The sequence below is a fragment of the Falco cherrug genome, chromosome 9 (assembly GCF_023634085.1).
Source record: "Falco cherrug isolate bFalChe1 chromosome 9, bFalChe1.pri, whole genome shotgun sequence".
In the NCBI taxonomy this organism is placed as follows: Eukaryota; Metazoa; Chordata; class Aves; order Falconiformes; family Falconidae; genus Falco; species Falco cherrug.
The window spans coordinates 41,116,566-41,139,034 of NC_073705.1; the positions used below are offsets into that span (position 1 = coordinate 41,116,566).

Below are 22,469 nucleotides of genomic sequence, written 5' to 3' on the forward strand. Positions count from 1 at the left end.
CAGACTGTGGGACAGTGTTAGTTTATAAGGAAAACCAGAGAAATGGAAGCTCTGTGGGAAGAGGTCGGATCTGTGGTCACTGAACACCTTTCACCTTGGTGTTCCTGTGTGCCCAAATGTGTTATCTCAGATGTGTCTAGACACCCTTTAATTACTACCTGAGCAGCATGAAGCAGAAATGTTTAAATGTGCCTTTTCTTTCACATTTAGTGGTGCAAAGTACAGTTTGCTAGCACATACCACTTTGGGGCTGGAGAGTGCCGAGGACAGTTTCAGGACCCACAGCCTCACTATTACAGGAAATGGTAAGTACATATGGTACCAATTTAAGGAAATAAAAAACCAGTAACATTTTGCATTTCTCTCTCTTGTAAACTAAAGAGCTTAAAGAGATTATTTTTCTTGATACTTAATATAGAACAACTTTAATAAAATATTTAACGGCTCTATAACAGGCATCTGTACACAGCTGAATAAACTACAAGTTGAGTAAAATTTCAAGTCCAGCTGAAATTTTAATTCTTTTGGGAGTTTATTCTGTCATTTGCATCTGGGTCTTATGAGTCGTAGCTATATACAAATTATTTCCCCTTCCTCGCAACCAAAGAAGGATATCAGAATGAAGAACAGCTTTTTCTTCTGTAGTCAGAAGGAAAGTAGAAAAATAGCTTCAGTTCAGCCAGGTTGTTTGAGGCTCAGGTTTAACACAGGGTGTAAGCGTGTGTGCTCGCAATTTGCACTGGTCACTGTGCTTCAGCTCTGGGGCAGCACAAGCTGACAGCAGTCAGCCTAGGCCAGGGGTCCTCAAACTTTTTAACCAGGGGGCCGGCGCGCGGATGCAGTGGCAGGCAGCCATCTGCGGCTGCTTGGTTCCCCCCAACCCCCGGTGGGGGGGGGGGTCTGTAAATACTGGGGGCCAGATTGAGGACCCTGGGGGGCTGTATCTGGCCCACGGGCCGTAGTTTGAGGACCCCTGGCCTAGATGCTTACACAGGGACTATGATTACGCTGCAACTGAAGGTGGTGTTTTAAGTAGCAAGAGTACAGTTTCTGATACTTTGTCCATTATTTTCTGAAAGGATAAGCCCATAAGCCACCCTCTAATTGTTAAGTTAAGACATGGGACTTTCACTGTATTTCACTGTAGCTTCTGGGAACTTTACTTGGGTAAACTTAAACCTCAAAGAGAATTTTGTTCTTTACACTTCATTAATTCTGAATAAGTACAGATTTGAAGATCTATGGGGCATTTGTTTCTTGAAGGGTTGGATGGATAGTTCTGAGAATCTTTGCTATATGTAAGCCTTTCTTTATTAGTACTTTATATCTTCCTTCTTCAAATTCCTTTCTCTGTCATTAATTTACATAACTTAGTCTGAGAAATTACATACCTGGATATTTTGGTTCATTACAAGCATTTCTAAAACATGACCAAAGACAGTGTCATATGAATGGAACGTTGTATTACCTGCTTCTAATTAAAGAAGAGAGCACTTATTACAGAGCAGAGCTGAGCAAGGAGGGACATTGCAATTCATTAGAAACTCCTTGGAATCCTGGGTGTTCCTCTAGTGCTGAAGACAAAAATAGATACAAAATCTAAGCCTTAACAAAGCAAGCTGAAGCAAAGTGCTCGTGTGTAAGTGTACCAGTGTGCCGTGATGGGATGGGCTCAGGGATCCTGCTTAGATAAGGTGGCCAGTGTACTTAACTTTCAAAATGGCTCCAGCTGTGAAATGAGATTTAGAGCTATACTTAATGTAAGAACAGCTTGTTCTTGCAAAACAATGTCTCCATTTTTACTTGAAATTCTTTTGGGAATTCTTTTTTTAATTAAAAATACTTAGCGGAGACTAAAAATAATTTTTAGCCTAATCCTACAGGATGAAAACTCTGTTTTAAAATATAAAAATGTTTATTTACATTTATGATTTTAATGTAAAAATTGATGTAGAAAGCTAAACTATATATTTAGGGCAAATGTTCAGAACTAAGTGTTTGTCTCTCTTTTGCCCCAGAGGAATCTACGTTTTGGCTTCCCTTGTATGGAAACATGTGTTGCCGTTTAGTTGCTCAGCCTTCCTGCATGGCTAGGGATATGATGGCAGGATTTCTTAATCAGCAGGTGAGAAGACCTTGCTTGTGTTTACATTCTCTTCTGTTAATAGCTGTCACTAAGAGTCAATCGTTAAAACATTTGCTTTTACCTGTAGTGGTTTCTTGAGAACTATTTTTCACCTGTTCCCCTTAGAGCAAGGGGAAAATTCTATCTCACAGCTGCATTTACAAACAGTATCTTCAGTGGCTAAGGGTGAAGAAATAAATGTTTCCTTGGCAGGCTTATCGATAAAATTATTTAGGCTGTTACATAAGGACTGGTACTTGATGGTAGCAGTCCTAATAATCCCGTGGGTCTCATCCTTGTACGTACCTCTCATTGTGCACAAGAGTTCATATCGCAGCATGGTGAACCTGACTGCTGAACCGAGCCATATTTAAACTCATCCCTTCAAAAATGATTCATGTGAACTCAGCTTACTTCATTGCACAACTAGGCAAACAAGAAGGTGATAGTGGAGGGACAGAGGGGGGCTGGGTCATTTGTCAGGAGTGCTGAATTACAGGCTTTAAACTCGTTGCGAAACTATAATGCATTTATGAAAGCTGTTCAGAAAATTAATCTGTGAAAGTGGAAATTCTAGACAAATGTCTTTGACTTGTTGAATGTACTGTGTATTTCCAAGGTGAGATCTCTTTTTTTTCTCTTACTGTGTAATTACTGTAGCTAATAAAGGTGGTTTCTTTCTTACAGCAGACACCAGTTCCAGATTTCATTCTGTATGAACCAGCAGATTCTGTATTGTTAGTGTCACCTGACAATAAATCTGCGAAAACCGTAAAACATCAGAAGACATTTGAAGTATTGCTAGCATTTAAAAAAATCAATGACTCTGAAATGTTTTGCAACAGAAAGTCTTTGTTTTAGGAAAGAATTTAGGGTGGCTAAGTTCTGATCACACAGGGTTGATCTGTCTATATCTTGTAATATGGTCTTAACTTTTAGTTTGCTTGGTGATTTCTGACTATTTCTTCCCTTTAGCAAATGATAGGAAGTCTAACTAGCTGGAGGAGGCTGTATTGCGTACTAAGAGGTGGCAAACTCTGTTGTTACTACTCGCCAGAAGAAATTGAGGCCAAACTGGAGCCAACATTGACAATTTCCATCAACAAGGTAAAATTGGTTGTATGGGGTGTTTTTGGTTTGGGTTTTTTGTTTATTTTGAGGGAGGTAGTTTTTATTTTAGGACATACCTACAGTCATTTGGGCTCTACACTGCTGGTACGCAGCATGCTTTATAGGTAGCATTTGGGTGGGATATGCTTCACTGAGATTTGCAGTCACTGAATTTTTTAGCAAGGACGTTACATGTCGTAGCTGTAAGTTCCTTCTATTGCATTAGGCTGGTTAACATAGAGGTAAAAAGGAGGATGTTTTTCTGTAGGAAAAATGATAACTTGTTATATGACAGTTCCATAAGACAGCCCTCGGGAATGTATTGCTTACAGTCCCTTAGCAATGCTCTGGTAGATTTGTGTCCTCAGCAAGGTGGAATTTTAACAAAAGCTTTTTTGTTGTGTGTTATTTGGCCACAGTCTTAATTAGAAGGAGAGCTTGAGAGTTGTTCAAAATATTTTAGTGCCTTAAAGTAAGCTGCTTTTCTTAATACTCATTTTGTACAGGGCACAATAATTTTGGAAGTTCTGTTCTCTAGGATGACATTATTACTTTTTCACACCCGGATTGGAAAGGCTGACTTTAAAACATAAAGTTAAATTGTTACTTACTATTTGGCTAAAGAAACATCAAGTATTTAATGTTATTGGAAGGACCTTCTAGAATGGCAAGCATTAAAGTGAACGGCTGCTTTCAAAAACTGTTTTTGGTGCAGTCATCAAGAGTTAATATCATAGAAGGATGAGGAGAGGAATTTAATGTTATTTGCAATTGACACAGCTGGATTCATCTTGCATAAGTAAATAGACATATTTCAAAACTGCATTCAGCACAGGTTGATCTGGATTCTGTCGCTGTACTACACTGAATGCTTGATGCCAACACTAACTCTAAAAGAAGCATTCCTCTTGTCTGGTTGCTTGTTCAGGCTGGTGCGCTGCTTTATGCCAGGGCAGGCATTAGGGCAGCTGACTGATGAATTGGACAAGGGAACTGATGTGGGTTAAAATTAGCTCATTTTGGGGGCAGGAGAAAGGTTGGCTTCAACTGTGGTTCCCTTTAATAAATTCTCTTATCCAGTTCACTATGTGGTTACACAAATGCTTGTGTGGTACAAGAAAGGGGCTAGGCTATGTCTGGGAACGCACAGGGACGTAAAGTAATAAAGAACTGCTTCTTACAACAGCAATATCAGCTTTTGGTGGCTTTAAAGCTTCTGGAAAATATGACTGCATTTCTCGCCTAGAGTGAGACTTGTATATAAACTAAACATCTAAACTAGGTTTAACAACGTGACCTGTTTGGGTTAGGAGTTCTTTTTTAATGTGCTGAGATTTAAATTGGTTCCTTGATTAAAAACACCTTTCTGCTAGTGCCGGATCCTTTAACGAAGCCATTTTTTCTTCCACTTGTTCATGCGTTTATATTAAATACATGTTTAGACTGTGATATATTTAGGCAGGTTTACTTGCTTACCTCTTCAGTCACTTTTAATTGCACTAGTCAGCCTTTGCTGTAACTCTGTTTTCTGGCTGTTCACAATATCAGTTAAGAAGTGGTAAACTTCAATAAATTATAGAATGACTAAATCCATATTCTAAAATGTGACAGTAATATTTTAAAAAATTATCTATCAGGCTACCTCATATATTTCCTTGGAGGTCTCTGTTTTGGTCTATATCCTAGTTTTGCTTTTCCTTTTAAAATAACCATATTCTACTAAGGTATTTTACTCTTCCAAGTTACCAATACACTTAGAACATAAAATCCAGCTTAATAAGCCTTTGCTGGGAGACTGTCCATATGTTTGCAGAGTATCCTTAAAGCTAACATACAGAAGGCACATAAATCATGTCTCTTAAACCATTTTACAAAAATGTCAGGGTGCTAGAGAATATGACTGAATCTTTCTTCAATTTAAATTAAAACCAGAAAAAAAATTGCAATTTAAAATGTATTTGGATACTTTACTACTTAAACAGTTTCTCCTGAAAATAACTTATTGCCTGCAGATATTTTTTGATTCCTTTGTTATGAAATTTCTCTTATGGATTAAATGAAAGCAGACTAATCAGATGGGCTTGTCTGCTACATGTTGTTATAGAAACAGCAGTTTTAAAATGAAAGTTGAAATTGAACATCAACTCTAGACATTTTAACTAAAATCTCTTCTGGTTGCATATGTGGCATTTTCATTTGTAATGTGAAGCTGATCCTTTACATGTAATTGAAAGATACTTTCTGAAAAGCAATGAAATCATTGGGATTTATGAGAAACTCTGGAAAATATTCACACTGATAGCCTTATTTCACATTCCCTTTGAATCGAGACTTGAAGAAGCCATTAAGACCAGCAAAGTCATTACTTCAACTTCAGATGACTTCACTGCTACTGCTGTTGAGCAAGAATGGTTCTGCAGTTCCTATTATGCAAGTGCTACTATTATTGTTCCAGCTAAATGTGATTATAACATATTATATTGCACAACTAAGTAGGAAAAGAGAAATGATATTTTCTGTAGCAAAGAAAATTTGCTGGAATCCAATTTGAACAAGAAATATTCCTTATGGGCCAGTTCCTGAGTTGTTTTTTTTTCAAGTTTTCTTTAGTTTGAATGAATAATAAAGACCTTGCCTACACCTGATAGCTTAGCAAATTGGTGCATGTGCCAGTGGTTCATATTAGTTGCTCAGTATTTGGAATACATACTCTATTGTGTCCTGGCCACAGATCATAAAACTTTTTTTCTGCCATGTATGCCTGAAGCTTGAGGAATTCTGGGACGCTGCTTCAAATTAATGTAGGCCTGTGATTTCTTTCCTGGAGTATTTCGCTCGTGCAATCTTTGCTGTGGTGCCACACAGTGCAGCAGGCCCAGAGCTATCACCATGTTCATGTTAATCGTTGCGGTGAACAGGATGAGGAGGAACAAGTGTTTGCAGCCGTGGGCTCAAGGTTCGTGGACTGGTTGCTAAACAGTGTAGCAGGAGTGGAAGGGCAAAATCAAGCTGGCATTTCTGCAAGCCGTTACTTTGAGCGACAGTTCTTGCTGAAACATTTGTTCTGAGCTAGGTCAGGTAGAGAAATTCATTGGAAAATGTAGCAGTGGCTGCAGCAGCATAACTTCAAGGGAACCATGCACTACTTCTGGGGAACGAGGGAGTTCACCCTTGGACTGGAGCAGGATATCAATATGAGTTCTTGATCACGTGAACGTTCAGGGAGCCAGCAATATGAATAATATTCTCTGTGTGCGTCAGGGAACTCCAGCAGCGGTGAAATGAGAGCAGCTCTGAAAATATATCTGTGTTCTCTGTAGTAAGGACTTTGTCCCGCTGGTTGGCTTAGACAAGCCTTTGTACATGTGAAAGTATTTTGGAAAAGCACAGACTAAGTGCCTCCAAATGTCTGGTATCTCACATCACATTGCTCAATTTAGTTCTGCAGTTGCTTGAAAGAGGTTGTGGATGCAGGCAGGGGAAGCGTATATCATACCCACATCCCACATGGTGGACCTTATAGCACACATGCTCAAATAGAGTGATTTGGAAACTATGCTTTATGGCTCCTTGGTGCTCCACAGAACGCTGGTGGGTCATATAATGCCATCTCCTTCTCCTGATTTTTAGCTGCTGCATTGCACCAAAGACAGCTAAAATGACATGTAGAAATCCTAATTTTGCTTTTCCATATTATACTTGCATGTTATACTCACCATCCAGTGGCCACAAGGATGTTACATTAATACAAATTGACAAAACAATAAAGATGAAAGGAAGAAATATTTGTGGCTGATAGGGTTAATTTGGTCTTGTGTGTTAATGGGTTTGAAAGTCTAATTTTAAATTTAACCATATTTCCCTGCTTGCCTAAAACAGGCCCCATGGAAATTATTAACGTTACAGCATAAACCAACACATGAACAGGTTATGTTTTGTTTCCAGTGTTGTTGTGTTATTTCTTGGTTTATTTTTTTGGTACTAAAAACATGAAGGAAGTTTGTTATATGTGATTTGGTTTGTTTAATCTTAAAATAGATACACCAAACTGGATCTTTGGTTATTCAATATTTATCTCAAGAACTGTAATTTGTTTTGATGTCTTAAAATGATCTTTATAACCCGTGCTCCTCAGTGTGTTGGGATTGCCTTAGCAGGAAACTGTTGCACCTCAGCAATAAAAAAACCTCTCTCTCTTTTTCTTTACTTTTTGTGTGTGTGTGTGTGTGGGGGGGGGATGTGTTGGTTGGTTTTGTTTTTTTTTTACCCTAGCTTAAAAGATGAGCTTTCCAGAGAGGTATTACCAGGCAAAGAGATTTTTTTATTTTGGGGGAAAAAAGTATAGGGGAAGGTTCATATTTACACTGCATTTAAAAAAAAAAATAATAATTTTCTCTTTTAGTCTTTCCTCACCTTCAGAAAGATAATCTTTTGCATATAGGATGTAAAACTGGCTTCACCTTCCCTGAAAGAGTCATTTGAGTTCAAGATTCAACTCAGTTTTTCCTGTTCTGGTTCACTGGTTGTTCTGGTCTTTCCAATAGCTGTAGCAGAGCTGGTATAGTTGTCTGTAAGACTGCAAAAAGTTGAACTTTATTATAACATGGTACCTTTAAGACACTTTGGTTTTTTTTGTGGTGTTTCTTTTGGGGGGTGTGGTGTGTGGTGGCTTGTTTTTGGGTTGGTTGTTGGGTTTTTTTATTTGTTTGGTTTTTTGTTTGCTTGTAAGTAGAACTGAGCATGTAGTGTAATTCACCCAAGCTTGGTAAATTCATCAGCCCATTACTGTGATGGCATCTTGTATCATTCCTTAAATATTCAAGCATCAGATATAGATTGTTGCTTGAGGATTTATCTCCTTTGAATAATACTATAGTTGTGGGATAAAACCTGCAGCAAACATCATTAAATAAACTTGTGTGTATGGTATGCTTGAAGTTCTTACCTGTCAAATGTTAATCTATTTGATTTAATTTTTTTGCTGGTATCTATGGTTACCTGAGTTAATGGGATATAGAGCACTTACGGATGAATTACTTCATCTCCTATTTTTAGACAGAAGAATTTAAATGAGCATATCCATCAGATATGCTACAAGCAGCTGTTGGTATTTCAAATGGTTACTTCAGTAATGCATTTAAAATCTGGGGAATGTTCTGCAGAATAATTTTTGTTTTTCTGAGTATCAGAACTAGTCTTATCCCCATGGGATCCCATGTGTAAACTTAATTTCTGTAGGTGTATGTTTAACATCTTTAGCAGATGTTTGACATTTGGTTGAATTGTGTAAAAAGGAATATTGTTGATCTGTCCCCACTGTATTTTGAGGAATGCCCTGCGGCCACCTTTGTGGTCAGATTCACTGTCCATCCAGACGGGAGACGTTCAAACACAATCGTGGCTGTGGTTGTTGGCTTCCTTCAAAACCCAGGGCGCTCCCCGTGCCAGGGGACACCCTTTTGCAGCAGGAGGGCACTGCGTGGCCCTAATGCGCATTAGGCAGCCTCGTGTCCTACCAGGCTCTGGGGCTGACCAGCTGTAGGGCGCTGGCTGGCTCCTGGCGCCAAAACTCATCATCCCATCAGGATTTGGGATTGTGCTGTTCTCCTGGGTATGCCAAAAATTCTTTTAAGAGCTGTGTTGTAATAGGTTATTGCTTGTTCAGTCAGGCTGAATTGTATATGCAAAGATATTCCCAGGATTTTTGCTTTTACTTTTGTAAATAAAGCGATGTTAATTATTTTAATTTGTTCATCATGTCGTGATGAGCAGCAGTGTTGACGAATTGTGTTCTGGAAATTTTTTCAGTTGTGTTTTATCAGATTTTTACTAAAATCTGTCAGTATTTTACCCAGGATTTTTTTTTTTTTTTCCCCACTCAGTTAGAGGTAAGTGCTTTTTCGAATTGTAGTAATACCATAACAAGCCCCCTAGATACTATGAAAATACCACTGGGTCTAGTCTAGATGATAAAAATCAATTGAACTACATCCCTGAACAGAAGGGGATAGCTTGGCTGTAACAGTGCCACTGCATAATCTGAGAGCCTTTCTAACATTAACTGAAGACATTTGATAAACTTGTGATATACTTCTCATATATATTTTTGTTTCTGTGTAGCTCTCTCTAATTAAGGAAAATATTTTTAAATTACAAATAAGATTTTTTTTTTTTTTTATATCGGAGCAAAATGCTTTTTCATGCTGGAAATTTGTTCTAGCAGAACTGTATGGGTAATTGCTACAAATGCTCCTTTAAATGTGGACTAGATAAGTTTCCTTTTAAATTTCCTGAATGCCTTGATTCACTAAGATAACATAACATAGATACAAGTTCAGAATGCATTGCATAAACAGTGGCCTGCAGAAGTACAGTGGGAGACCTAAAGAACAGCTGTAACATGGTGGTTGTCCAGCTGAAGAGTTCAGGGAAAGGGAGCTGCTTGCTGTTATGTTATCCACTAAACTACTGTGGAGAAGAATGAGCTGGGTGGGATGAACTGGGGAAGGCAGAGGGAGGGGAAATGTACAGTGTACATTCTGTAATTCAGAACTGCAATAATTGTGCTCCATTCCCTTTATTTTATGCCATTTTAATAGTTTTACGAGAAAATATTTTTATAAGCAGTTCTTGACATTAGTTCCTTTTTTTTTTTTTTTTTTTTTTTAGTTGGAAATTAATCTGGATTAAATAAAAAGCCACATGATAACCCCCTTACACTGTCATTGGCCATAAGGTGATACCAGTGTGGAGTTGGAGCAGTAACTCATTAACACAGTTTGTCATTCCTAGGAAACAAGAATTCGAGCTGTGGATAAGGACTCCAAGAGAAGAACTAATAACTTTTCTGTTATCAATCCCGTGTCTGGAGAGGCTGTGACGCAACTTTTTGCTACTGACAGTAGGGATGAACTTCTTAAGTGGATGGAGGCCTTCTGGCAGCACTTTTATGATCTGAGTAAGTAAGCAGGCAGTACTGGCAGCATGCCCTCTGAGTGGGGTGTTATGTAACATCAAAGGAATCTTTGAACAATTTGAATTGGAATTGCCTCATAAGCCTTTGTTTGCAATGACGAGAAGAAAAATGTTCTCTGGGATAATATTGGGTGGTGGTCTGAGCCATTGGAAGGCAAATATTTGACTAAACCGAAGTCCACGTGTTCAGTCTGGGTTTTTGCAGGAAACCAGAAGCAGAATATGTCCATCAATTTCAAAAGAACTTGGTCTCTTTTAGCAGCATTCTAGATAATCTTTTTTAGGGACTGCTAAATTCTCACATCTCTTCATCCACTGTAGCAGGAAGAGTCCACCTCTGCCTGGGCATCCTACCAGTGGTGTGTTGGTTTTGTGAGATTCTGCCAGTATGAAACGTTTGGGCATGGAAGCCTTAGTGGGAAGTGGTGAGGATGCTGGATTTGTTTGGGACCTTGGCTGGGATGCAGATTCAGCCAGCCCTTGCAAGTAGGCACATGTATATGGGATTTCTTTGCTCAGCAATATTATGGATGAGTTAAATTGCAATTTTTTGTGATAGGGATTACTTGATTCTGTTGGTAATTCTAAGGTTTTGGTACCACTTGTCACACAGGAATATGCTCAGCTAGCCACACTCCAATCCAGTCATGCAATACACACTGCTCACTTGAACCTGGTAAAAGCTGTGCCCGAGGCTTTGTAACAGATGATGTAATGAGATGATAAATGGGTGCCTCTATCTTTTGGCTGACCTGGAACACCACTGTTCTTACACGAGAGAAGCAACTCATTTATTGGTTGAAGACAGTGAAACGGTATTGAAGTAGTATACTGTGTTGCTTGTTTAACACCAAATATTTATTATAAGAACTATATAGATTAAGTTGACTTTGTCTTTTTTACTCTGCTTTAGTAGTTTGACTCATAGGTTTATGAAGAGTAGAGAACAACTGTCAGTTATTACGCTGTCATTGACAAAGTATAGTTGGTTCCTGATAGTAGTTTTTACCAGGTCAGGAAACAGAACCGGGTCAATTAATGAAATACCAGTCTTCAGTCAGAGGCCACACCAACAGAATCAGTGAACTGAGGCTGTGGAAACTCAGTATTGTAGTTTGTATTCCTAGTCCTTTCTAGCTCTGATTTACAATGAAAAAAGGCTCTATCAATTAAAGAAACACACCAAGCAAAAACTAGGGCATCCTCTTTAAATTAGCCGTAGAGTGGGGTAAAAGAACTACTTCTTATTCATTATAGATAGAATACCCATGGATTTTTTGAGACGTTTTCCTTAGGTTCAGAAAAAATGGGTCACTTGGCATTTAAATGCCTTTTTTCTTCTCTGGTTCTAAAATTCTCTTAAAATTAATGTGCTCAGAAAACTTGGAATGATTGGTATGAACAAAGTAATTTTACTGTGTCTTGTTTTCCTTAAGGTCAAAATCTATTAATAGAAAAAGAGGTTTCCTTGTCTGCTAGCGGATAAAAGGCAAGTTATCCTCTATTAAAGACAGAATGTTCCTTTACTAAACATTGTAACATAGTTGTATAACATCCAGCTTGCAGTATATTGGAGGTTGTCCCCGATAACTTCACGAAGTTTCCCTAACCTTAAATTGTTCTATTTTTAGGATTTTTTTTTTTCTGTGTTTGTGAATTTGTACTGTGTTTGGGGATTTGAAGGCAAATTGTGATATTTAACCTTCATAGTATAACAGCAGTGCTGGGATGCTTAAAGTAAAGGTAGCAGCTTATGACCTTTGTGCTAAGAGAATGAGTACAGAGTTGAAAATACAAATGCATCCTGAGCATTCCTGCTAAACAGAAGTAAATACTTACTGTTAAGCCTTGCTTTGGAGATAGTTTCCTAATACAACCGAATAACTTCAATTTTTTTCAAGCTGAAGTGTTTAAGTTCCAGTCATTGTTCTCTTTTTCTCTCTCAGGCCAGTGGAAACATTGTTGTGAAGAACTTATGAAAATTGAGATTATGTCACCACGGAAACCACCTTTGTTCTTGACAAAAGAAGCGACCTCAGTCTACCATGATATGAGTAAGTGGGATTTGTCTTTTCAAGTTGCAGGGTAACAGAAACAACATTGTCTGTATTCAGATGGCTTCTGGTGTTGATGTTGAAACACCCAGTTTTTCAAGGACAATTCAGACAATGAAAGAGCAACATAATTGCATACCAAGGAGTTCATATTAAATCTGAATTTGTAATAGCACAAATAATGAATACATTTTTATACCTTCAGCCAAAAAAATCTGCAATCTGAACTGTAACTAGGGAACCCTGAACACATTCAAAAAAGCTGTCAGTAGAAGTAAACACTCATCATAAGAGCAGTAAAAAGCTCAGGAAATGTAAAGGTGAAATAGTCCAGTCTGCCAACTAGTAACGTCTTTAACTAGTTGCGTTAAATTAATGTGTTGTTCTTAAAGCTGTTTAAAGGCTTACCTAACATAACTTACCTAATTGTTTGGTCTTTGGTAATGATGTTGAAAAATATGCATCAGTGAGGAGCAGAACATGAAACTGTTTCGCTCTTGATATACCAGGCTTTTTTCCTGCTCATTTATAGTATTCAAAGTCCGCCGGTACTCTGCCATGGTGAGGCTGCACCTCGAATACTGTGTTCATTTTTGGGCCCCTCATTACAAGACAGGAATTGAGTTGCTGGAGTATGTCCAGAGAAGAGAGCAAAGCTGGTGGAGGGTCTAGAGAACAAGTTGTCTTAGGAGCGGCTGAGGGAACTGGGGTGGTTTAGCCTGGAGAAGTGGAGGCTCAGGGGAGACCTTACTGCTTTGTACCTGAAAGGAGGTTGTAGGCAGCTGGGTGTCAGTCTCTTCTCCCAAGTAACAAGCTACAGGATGAGGAAATGGCCTCAAGTTGTGCCAGGGGAGGTTTAGATTGGATATTAGGAAAAAATTCTTCCCTGAAAGGGTGGTCAAGCATTGGAACAGGCTGCCCAGGGAGGTGGTGGAATCACCATCCCTGGGAGGTATTTAAAAGACATGTAGATGTGGCACATAGGGCCATGGTTTAGTGGTGCACTTGGCAGTGCTGGGTTAACAGTTGGACTTGATGATCTTAAGGGTCTTTTCCAACCTACATGATTCTATGATTCTATGGGTAAAAACCTGTGTTCAAAAAGGTGTTGAAAATCATTAAAGTGTGGCCTGCAATAGAAAAGATATTGCTGCTGTTTGAGGCTAGTATTACTGCAGTATGCATAGAAAATTTAATATGAGGGATAAGAAATGGGGCAAGACAGTCTTAAAGCACATAAAGAAAAATGATTTATGTAAAGATGTCCCATTTTCTGCAGGCTGGAAGCACAGGAATATTTAGTCATAGATTTTTCATGAGCCTTCTGTGAAACAAAATTTTCAAAGCCCTATACAACAGAATATGTTTAATATCTAATACATATAGGTTTCCTAGTAGTATGGGTTTTTTTTTTGCTTTCACTTGGAAAGAAATATCAATGCCTACCCTGTTGCCTTAATGCTAGCAGTCATGAAAACAGTTACCTCATTGAAAGCATATGTAATCTTTTCCATTTCATCCATTAATACTCTTCAATAGTTGTCCAGATTTCATGAGTTGTAGTTAATACAGTTTTGTATTCTGAATAGTAATAATGAAACAGCTAGCAGTAAAATCATTGGTAGCATTTTAATCCGAGTTAATTGCTGTCCCTTAAAATTACAGGCATTGATTCTCCAGTGAAACATGAGGGTTTAGCTGCTGTCATACAAAGAAAAATCAAAGAGAGTGATGGTGAGTTCCTGCTTGGCCAGCAAAAAGAATCTGCATCTTCCCTATGGGCTTCACTCTTTGATGGATCTCATGAGATGGTTGTTCAGAAAAACATGCATCCGGGCTCAAAAAGTGATACTGCAAGTCCTACTAATGATAGTAGAGGAAAGAAAAGAAGAGCTCCACCTCCACCCTCAAATAAGTCAAAAAGCACAGGTGAACACAGAGCAATTGGGCAAGGAAAACTGGTAGAAGTCTGACTGCACCTCTGCTAGTAGCTCTTCCTTTGATTCAAAGTTAGCTATGAAAATGCAGCGGTTGCAGACACCCGTTGTGGCTCCTCGCAAAATTGGTTGTTGTAGAAAAAGCAGTTTTGCTGGCCCTGGGAATCCCATTTCACTGCTTAACAACACCGAGTCTGAAATCAAACTGATAGCAACCCCTAGATAGAAATGCATCACAGAAATGCTAGACCCTGATCATGGTTGCAGCCACAGACATCATAATTAGCTTAGAAGAGTCCCTGGGATTTTAAGTTTCTCAGCCTTCTACTATAACTCGTGAGTAAAAATAGATTTTAGCATGTAGCTTACAAGTATTGAGGCTAAAGTTTTTTTTTTTCTTTTAGCCAGGGTGTTACTACTAGCTGTAGTCTCAGCTGTACTCATTATCACTAACATCTAAATAATTACACTAGTAACAGGGGGTGTTATCTCTATCTGAAAGAATGGTGCTAGTTCTGAAAAGAGTGGTTCAGTTCTTCCCCCTTGGAAAACCAGCAGTGTTAGGGTAACTGCGTGTCCCTGCAGCAGGGACGTTACCATTGCCTTCTACCAGCCCCTCAGCGTAGCCCATCTGCAGCTCCTCAGGCTGGTTCAAGTGGGAATTTCACACCCGTTCAGCATAGATCTTGCAAAGCTGGTTTTCTTGGGCTCTGTGCTTGGCTTCACCTTTAAGAGTCTTATCTCCCTCACTATTTGGGAACCACTGCTTTATAAGATAATGTACTATGAAAAGTTACCGTGCTCTTCTGAATGGCTCTGTAACTCCATGTGAATTTCTGAGGCAGTTCTATCAATTTACTGTGGGATCTCTTAAGTTCTTGCTGGCGCACGCACTGTCCAAATGGACCCGGATTATCTGTGTATGAGCAAGAACATGATCTATCACTGCTGCTGCTTAGTTTGGGCTAACAGGAACATTTAAAAGCAGTACTGCATATGAAAACCTATTCAGGAATTCATTTTTATGCTGGCTTTTGCTGACAAATGGGGCTCTGTAGTGTGGCTTCTCCTTTGTCGAGCCTCTCAGCCGTTCCTGGTGGGTAGCTGGTTTGCAAACATGGCAGTGTTACTTGTAAACAAATAAGGTTTTTACACTACTCATTCTTTCTGCAATAGCAGAGAATTACGTTCACTGTTGTAAGAAGCATGGGTTATTAGGATTCCTGTGACACACACCAGCAAAACATCTGTTGCACATAGAAATTATTCTGTTCTCCTGGATCCACTGCTTAAATATTCAACCCTTTCCTTGGTTGATGCATTTATTTCAGATACTGAAACTTACCCAAGAGCAAAGGTCTGCTTGCAGATCCCCCTCTAGGGCCTTGGTGTTTAGACCTGTGTTTACATACAGTTAATGAATTATTTTTTTTTTTTCTAAAGTGCGGATGGCTTTGGGAACTTTAGTTTCTCCGGAAGATACTGTGTCCATGGTTGGTTCGTTATCTATTTTTTGTCTTCTGCTAAGCTCTTGGCTGCACAGCTGTAAAGGTATCTGCTGAATTCCCTCAGTAATTCATTGGCTATTTGGGATGGGGCTTGAAAGGCAGGCTTCATTTACAAATCCTTTCACAGGATTAGAGCCCTTTGTTTCTAGAATGTCCTTGTTCATTCTTCGTTTAATCACATTCCATTTTCCCTCTGAAACAACCATAATCATTCTTACAATAAATCATGCTGTTATTTAAGTGGATGGTTTGTGAATGGTTTATAAATAGGAACAGAAAAACTGAAGAATAACTACATGATTATGTAAATCAGGCACAGTCAACTAAGTGGACTGTGCAACTCTGAACAAGGAACAGGAAAAACAAACGGGGAAAAAAGTGTATTTTCCAAATTGCAGCTGCAGTTTATTTAGCTTTAAATCTAGCCTTAAATGTTACAGTGCTCTAGAAAGAAAGAATACCTTTTTCCTGGTACCTCCCTTCCTGTAGTTGTTACATTTAAAAATAAATTTCATAAATATATAAGGCAAGAAGGCACCATAATGAGGATTTATTTTTAAATTCAACAGGCCATTGAATTTCAAGGAAAGTGCTTTCTCTATTAAATTCAGTGGCTTTGTTTTGAACTGAACATACATATTTTAGGAAGGCATTTAATATTAATTTAAAGTCTTCAAGTGATCAGAATTCACTCATACCTCCTGTTAATTACCCCAGGTACATTTTTCACTTGATTTTCTATTTGCATTTCTAGCTCCACCTTAAGTTATTTTGGTCTCTTTATGCATTTGATTGCTTATATTGATCTCTGTAGTATCAGCTTTTCTAATTGCTTGTGTGTAGCTATAAATCATGATTATGTCCCTTTTAACCTTTTCTTTGATGAGATGTACTGAATTCCTTAACTTTCTTATGGCAATGAATGTTATCCAAGACTAATTAATCTTCATGTTCTTCTCTGTACTTCTCATGTATTGAGATATTTTTAAGTGTGACATCTGAATTAGATGCCACATGTCAATAGTGATCCATCAGGACTATGCAGACACATACCGTGATCCTCTTACTCTGATTAATATCTCCCTCCCCTCTTTCCTTAGAAATTGTATTATCCTTTTTTTGTGGAAGCATTGCCTTGGATACTGACTTTAATGGCTCAAGTCCTCTTCAGAGTCTTTTTCAAGAATGCAATACATCATCCTCTTATTATCCTACCTTATTTTTTTTAGAAATATACGCAGTTTTTACCGGCATTAAAATACTGCTCATGAAGTGATCCAGATTGCTCTGTGTAAGTGACCTGTCCTCATTCTTTACTATTCCAGCAGTCTGCATGTCCTTTGCAAATTTATTGCAAGTGATTTTTACAGTTTCTTCCAGATCATTGATTTTTAAAATTGAATGCAAGGCAAGGTTTGTAGAGAGAGAGGTGATAAGTTTTTATTACATCGGTGACATGGGTGGGGGGGTGGGGAAAAGCAAACAGACAGGCCATTGAGTTTGTGTCCCTTTTTTCCCTGAGCCTTTAAAAAATTGAATGAGATGGAAAACAACTATACTTCTTACTGATTCCCTATTAATATTGCATTTTAAAATCAGTTTTCTGTCTTCAGCGTAACATTCTATATTGATTTGATCTAGTACTGCTATTTTAAAGCAAATGACACATTCATCTGGTTTGCAGTAGGTGACTTGGGGTTCTTAGGGGTAACACCTCAGTGCAGGTGTCTTTGCAAGCCGAGCTTATTATATCAAAGAATAAAATGCAACCTGTCGTTCAAGACTTACTCTCCATGAAGCTGTGTTGATCTGCATTTTGTATCTATCTTTAGATTAGACTCACATGAGCCAGTTCACTATATTGCCCTGATCACCACTAAGCAAACTAGGCCATTAATTACCCTGATTATCCTGCTTCAAAACATCAGTGGTGTTCTTATGGTCCTGTGAGACGTCCTGGCAGTGTTGAGACTTGTTTAACCAAGTGCGCATTTAGGCTCCTACAGCTGGAAAGGCTTCTGCTATGGAATGTGTTTTCTGTTATTTTAAACAACCACTATATATTCCCTATTACGAAGCATCAGTTCACTGTAAGTTTTAATATTTATTGTTGGGTGGTTTTATTTTACCCCTCTAGATTGCCTTTTGTTGTCTTCGCATCTTCTGTTAAGCAAGTTGGTTTAACTGACAAAAACTGCAGGCTAGCAGCAAACGTTGATCTTAGCTATACAGTAAAGCCAGTTGTACATTAGTACTCAGCTTTTGTCTGCACGTGAGAATATAAATATTAGTAATAAAACCAGAGTGCAATTTTAGGAGTATAATTAAAAGATGTACTGTGAGGAAAATGGACATTTTTTGGCTTTTCCATATAGTGACAAATGGTGATACTTTATTGCTGATACTGGTTCCTTATCATTGCATAGGCTTGTTCAGAAATTGGAACTCAGTTTTTTTTTTCAAGTTTTCCTGACTACAGTGAGGATGAATATTCAAACCAGGAATTTTAAGACCAATAAATTGCTTGTTCACCTAAGCACTGTAATAGGAGGAAGCCAACTATGTCGCAATATGATACAGTGACGTGTTAGACTTTGCACTGATTCATATCCCAGGCTGTGCGGTTTTAAGGACGTGGCCCAGGCAGTGGCGGAAGGCTGTCTGTTGGTAGCGTGTGGGGCTGGGAAGCTGTTAGTATTTGTCCCTCAAAGTGGAAGTGAAGGAGTCTAGAGGCAGAGAGGTAGAAGGCAGCCTGTTCCTTACAGGACATGGTGGAAACCTTGTAACTGCTGTTTCTGGGCACTACAAGAGAATGTACCCATTACCCGATCTTATCAGTTGCATTCAATCATGAGGGTGATTTAACTGCCTGACTCAAAATGTCAGTGATCAAAAAAACAAAAGGCATTTGATTAGCGTCTATAAACGATGCTGAAATAGGAAGTATTTCACAAAGGCACAGGTGGCATTAGCCGGCCTCCTGCTGGGATGAGGTTCAGAAGACAGCAGGAGGCCTGTGACTTCTCCCAGCCCTTGCATTCCATTGCCTGATGTTCACCTTTGTGCAGGCAAGTCAGTGTGCTGCTGCCTGGCAGTGGTGTCCACAGAAAAATTGTGCTTGTTCAGAAGGACTCTGCATCCAGAATGAACGGCTCAAACTAGCATGGTGAAAGCATTGATGGCATCTGATACTCCTGAACTACACATATGATTAGGTACTTTTCTGAGGAATATGTCAGACCCGCTCTGAAAACTGTACCTGCTTGTTTGCTGCTGGAATGAATTAATTGCTGCTTAAAAGCAGAATTAAGTAGTGGGATTGCCATCTTGAAGTCAGGCAGACGATAGTCTACCTGAACTCTTCTATTAAGAAGTACAATGTGAAAGCAATTGCTAGACCAAGCTGGAATATGAATTTCACACAACATGAACAACTTTTGAAATATTGATTGAACAAAGACTTATTTTAGTAATATTTTATATTATACCTAATTTCTTCAGCTGCTCACTTGGTCTTGGAATGGTAGACGGTACCTTTTGCGATTCTAAAGACATTATCTTAAAATGTTTTCATTTTTACTAGTATTGTGATACTATTTTTTTCTATGGTAATTATAGTAGTAGTTATTTTACAGTGTTTTGTACATATTTGGAAATACTGTCCTAGTATTTAGGGTTGATTTGTAATTAACATAGATTGCCTTAATAGAAAAATGCAGATTTAGACACTAGTGTATTGTGAAAAGTTAGAACAGATATCTTATTTTTTTGCTGCTAACATACTGTATGTCTGTCAAAGTATGCAAGTGAAATTAAAAACGTTTCTAGAGTAAAAAGGTTCTGGTGTAATTTCCTTCAATCTAGAACTACCTTAAGCTTTACTCCAATTTTATAAACCATGTGTGATGGCTGCTGTAAAATCAGAGAACTTCCAGCTACTTTTCTATTGGGCCTGCTGAATGTATCCCTCTAGGGTCGTACTGACAATAGCAAACGGTTTGGGCCTCAGTTTTCTAAACTGGAGAAAGGGAGAAAAAACAGTTTAGCAGCTGGCATTGATTGCTCAACCAGTTGTCTGATGTATCCGGTGGAGCTCTGTGTGGGTAAGTAGTTAGAAATGTTATCTGAGATGCACCTTGTTTTCACAGATGTGCTTAAACATTTTGTTTAAAGTGCTATCATACTTCTCTCATAGTCTTGCAAGAAAACGTGTCATGAAGCAGACTTGCATCATTCCATCTGCTTTGTAAGGCGACTTCATAAATGAGCCACTGACACTACCTAGTACTATGCATTAATTTTCTCCCTTCATAGGCAGTCTTGTGCTGAAGGGGAACTCATGTTCACCTCACTGGCTAGAGCTCAGTGTGGCACTGCTAATTTAAAGCTAACTGTGCCACTCAAAGTGTTCTTTTGGCCCAATTATTGTAAAAGAGCTGTAATAAACGTAGAGAGAATTGTTAGACACCTTAATTTTAGAATATTTGACTGACTTAAGAGTCCATGAAAGAAACCAAGTGTGATTGATAATTGCAAGGCAAGCCAAAGCAGCTGAGTGATTTAATAAAAAATCATGCTGCAGTTAAAGTTGCTGGAGTTCGCTTTAAAGAATCGTAGTAAAGTAAGATATGATGTTCTCTTCATATAACCATTAGTAAACGGTTAAACTGTAATCTTTCCATATATGTATTATATATTCACAGGGAAATCTGTTTGCAAGACATGAAAATAAATGGCTTTTCGTGGGGAAAAAAAACAATCTTTCAAGATCTTTACATGAAGACAGCTTTCTGAATGTTCTTTATGTACCTCCCCAAAGGGAGAAAAATTATCGTAACTAAGGAAGCGTCTTTTATTCTGTTAAGGTTTTTCTTCACATTTCTATATACTTCTGAAACAGTTATAAAAGAATATAATTTATAATATACGTTGTCTCACCTGAGGTTTTTTTTTAGATATTGTCCCGTGATACTGGAATACCTGCAGAAGGAAGTTGTGGAGTTGTTTCATACACAGACAGCTTCTTCCTAGCCCTTAGTAATTACAGGCGCTTTTATATGCAGACGTGGGAAGCCTTTTATCCTGCCAAAGTTTCACTGCATATCTGTGTCTGGACATGAATTCATAGTGGCAGTTAAAAGTGAAAAACTGTACTTTTTTATTTACTTAAATTTTGGCATCGCTGTTGCCTCATAGAACTTGCAGTTTGCTGATATGCCACAAGAGTTTTGTTTACAAACTTTAAAATTTGTATATTTTCTTTTGCTAAGAGGGAAAGAGTCAGTAATTGTCCATCACCTTTCTTTTTTTGTCACTGGCTATAAAGGTGGTACCAAAATACAAATATCATTGCTTAAGTTTTTTCATCCTGAAGGCAAACTGTCCTGGTCTTTTCCATCTTTCTTTGGATTATATTTTCCATTTTCTAATTAGTGTCTGTTTCAAAATCCCACATGTATTTTGATGATACCTTCCTCGAGCTGGGTGCCCAGAGCTGAACACGCACTTCTAGCTCAGGGGTACTCTTGATTTACAAGGACATAAAACATTCATTAGTATTGTCTCCATTTTAGCTGCTTGTTCTGCATTAGCAAAAAGCAAACAAAAACGTTTCCATTGCTCTCTGGCCAGACTGGTCTATGCTTAAGTAAAGATGCACCTTAGGAAAGAAAAGAAGATCCTAGCGCTGTTACGGTGAGCTTAACATCGGATGTACACATTTCTCAATAGCAGGAAAAATGTTATGGATGCATAGCAGGCACAAGTAAGCTGCTTTGTCCACACATTTGTTTTTCAGATGGCAGCAGCTCCTTTGCTTCCTTTGGTTTTAAGCAATCATTACTCTTCAGTCCCTTATGTCTGTATGCAAGGGTTGAGAGCTTTTAAAAGAAACTGGAGCAATTTAACTGACCTTCTCATGATGTGGATGTATCAGCCAGAGTCACAACTGAGGTACTGAGCTGTCAGATTTCTGAGCCCGTTTATTTGGTTTGTAGGAAGATCAAGGGCCTACGGCAACTTTGCCTTTCTTTCTCCCAAATCCAGATGTACTGAACGCAGAGAACAAGGCTGCTCTTCTCACCAGTGTAGCTTTACATCGTGGCACGGGCCATTTGAAATGACATGGGGCAGACTAGCTCTTCAAACACGGCAGAAACTTTGCTCCAAGTTAGGAGATTCTCACTTAAATTTTATTAAGTAAATGAAAAACTTTTTATTAAGGAAAAATCCTGATAATGCTATTCCTTTTATATGACCAGCTCCAGGTCAAATTGTGTTTACTACGCCATGTTTTTGATATATCAGATTTTTTTATCATTTTAATAGGGGTTTATTTGTGTGTCTAATAATACTTCACATTTTAGTCATGACTGCATTAGAAAGTTTCTTAAATATTTGCATGATTGTTATCCCTCAGTAAAGAATGATCTGCTGTCTTGGAACTAACTCGGGTTTATCCCAGCTCGTGCAATAGCCCGGTAAGCCTGTGTACCGATGCATGCTTTTCCATTTATCCATTCAAAATAATTGTATAATTCCTTAGCAAGTTAAGTTGGTTATTTCCAAGCATTAATGCATAGTCCACTATTTATGTTTTTCATAAGGATAAACCAGAATGTATCCGTCTCCTACTACTCTGCAGCTTGCTAGAGTGATTAATACAAACTTCAGCAACAATTTGTTTGCTTGCCTTTTTCTATGTGTTTCCTTTGGCAGGGCAAATCCTGTCAACCATACCTGCAAAAAAAAAAAAAAAAAA

General features: G+C 38.4%; 1 protein-coding gene across 2 annotated transcripts in view; it reads left to right on the forward strand.

The window, feature by feature from the left end:
* RTKN2 (rhotekin 2) overlaps positions 1–16,397 on the forward strand; it is a 34,285-nt gene extending 17,888 nt beyond the window's left edge. The window contains exons 7-13 of one of the 2 annotated variants that reach the window (XM_055719636.1): positions 211–305; positions 2,019–2,125; positions 3,101–3,232; positions 10,028–10,193; positions 12,157–12,264; positions 13,930–13,998; positions 15,645–16,397. In XM_055719636.1, the coding sequence (XP_055575611.1) occupies positions 211–305; positions 2,019–2,125; positions 3,101–3,232; positions 10,028–10,193; positions 12,157–12,264; positions 13,930–13,998; positions 15,645–15,763 (796 nt within the window). In that variant the 3' untranslated portion in view covers positions 15,764–16,397. Of the gene's footprint in view, positions 1–210; positions 306–2,018; positions 2,126–3,100; positions 3,233–10,027; positions 10,194–12,156; positions 12,265–13,929 lie in introns of both variants that reach the window. The other variant, XM_055719635.1, reaches the window with a different exon arrangement.
* The last annotated feature ends 6,072 nt before the right edge of the window (positions 16,398–22,469 follow it).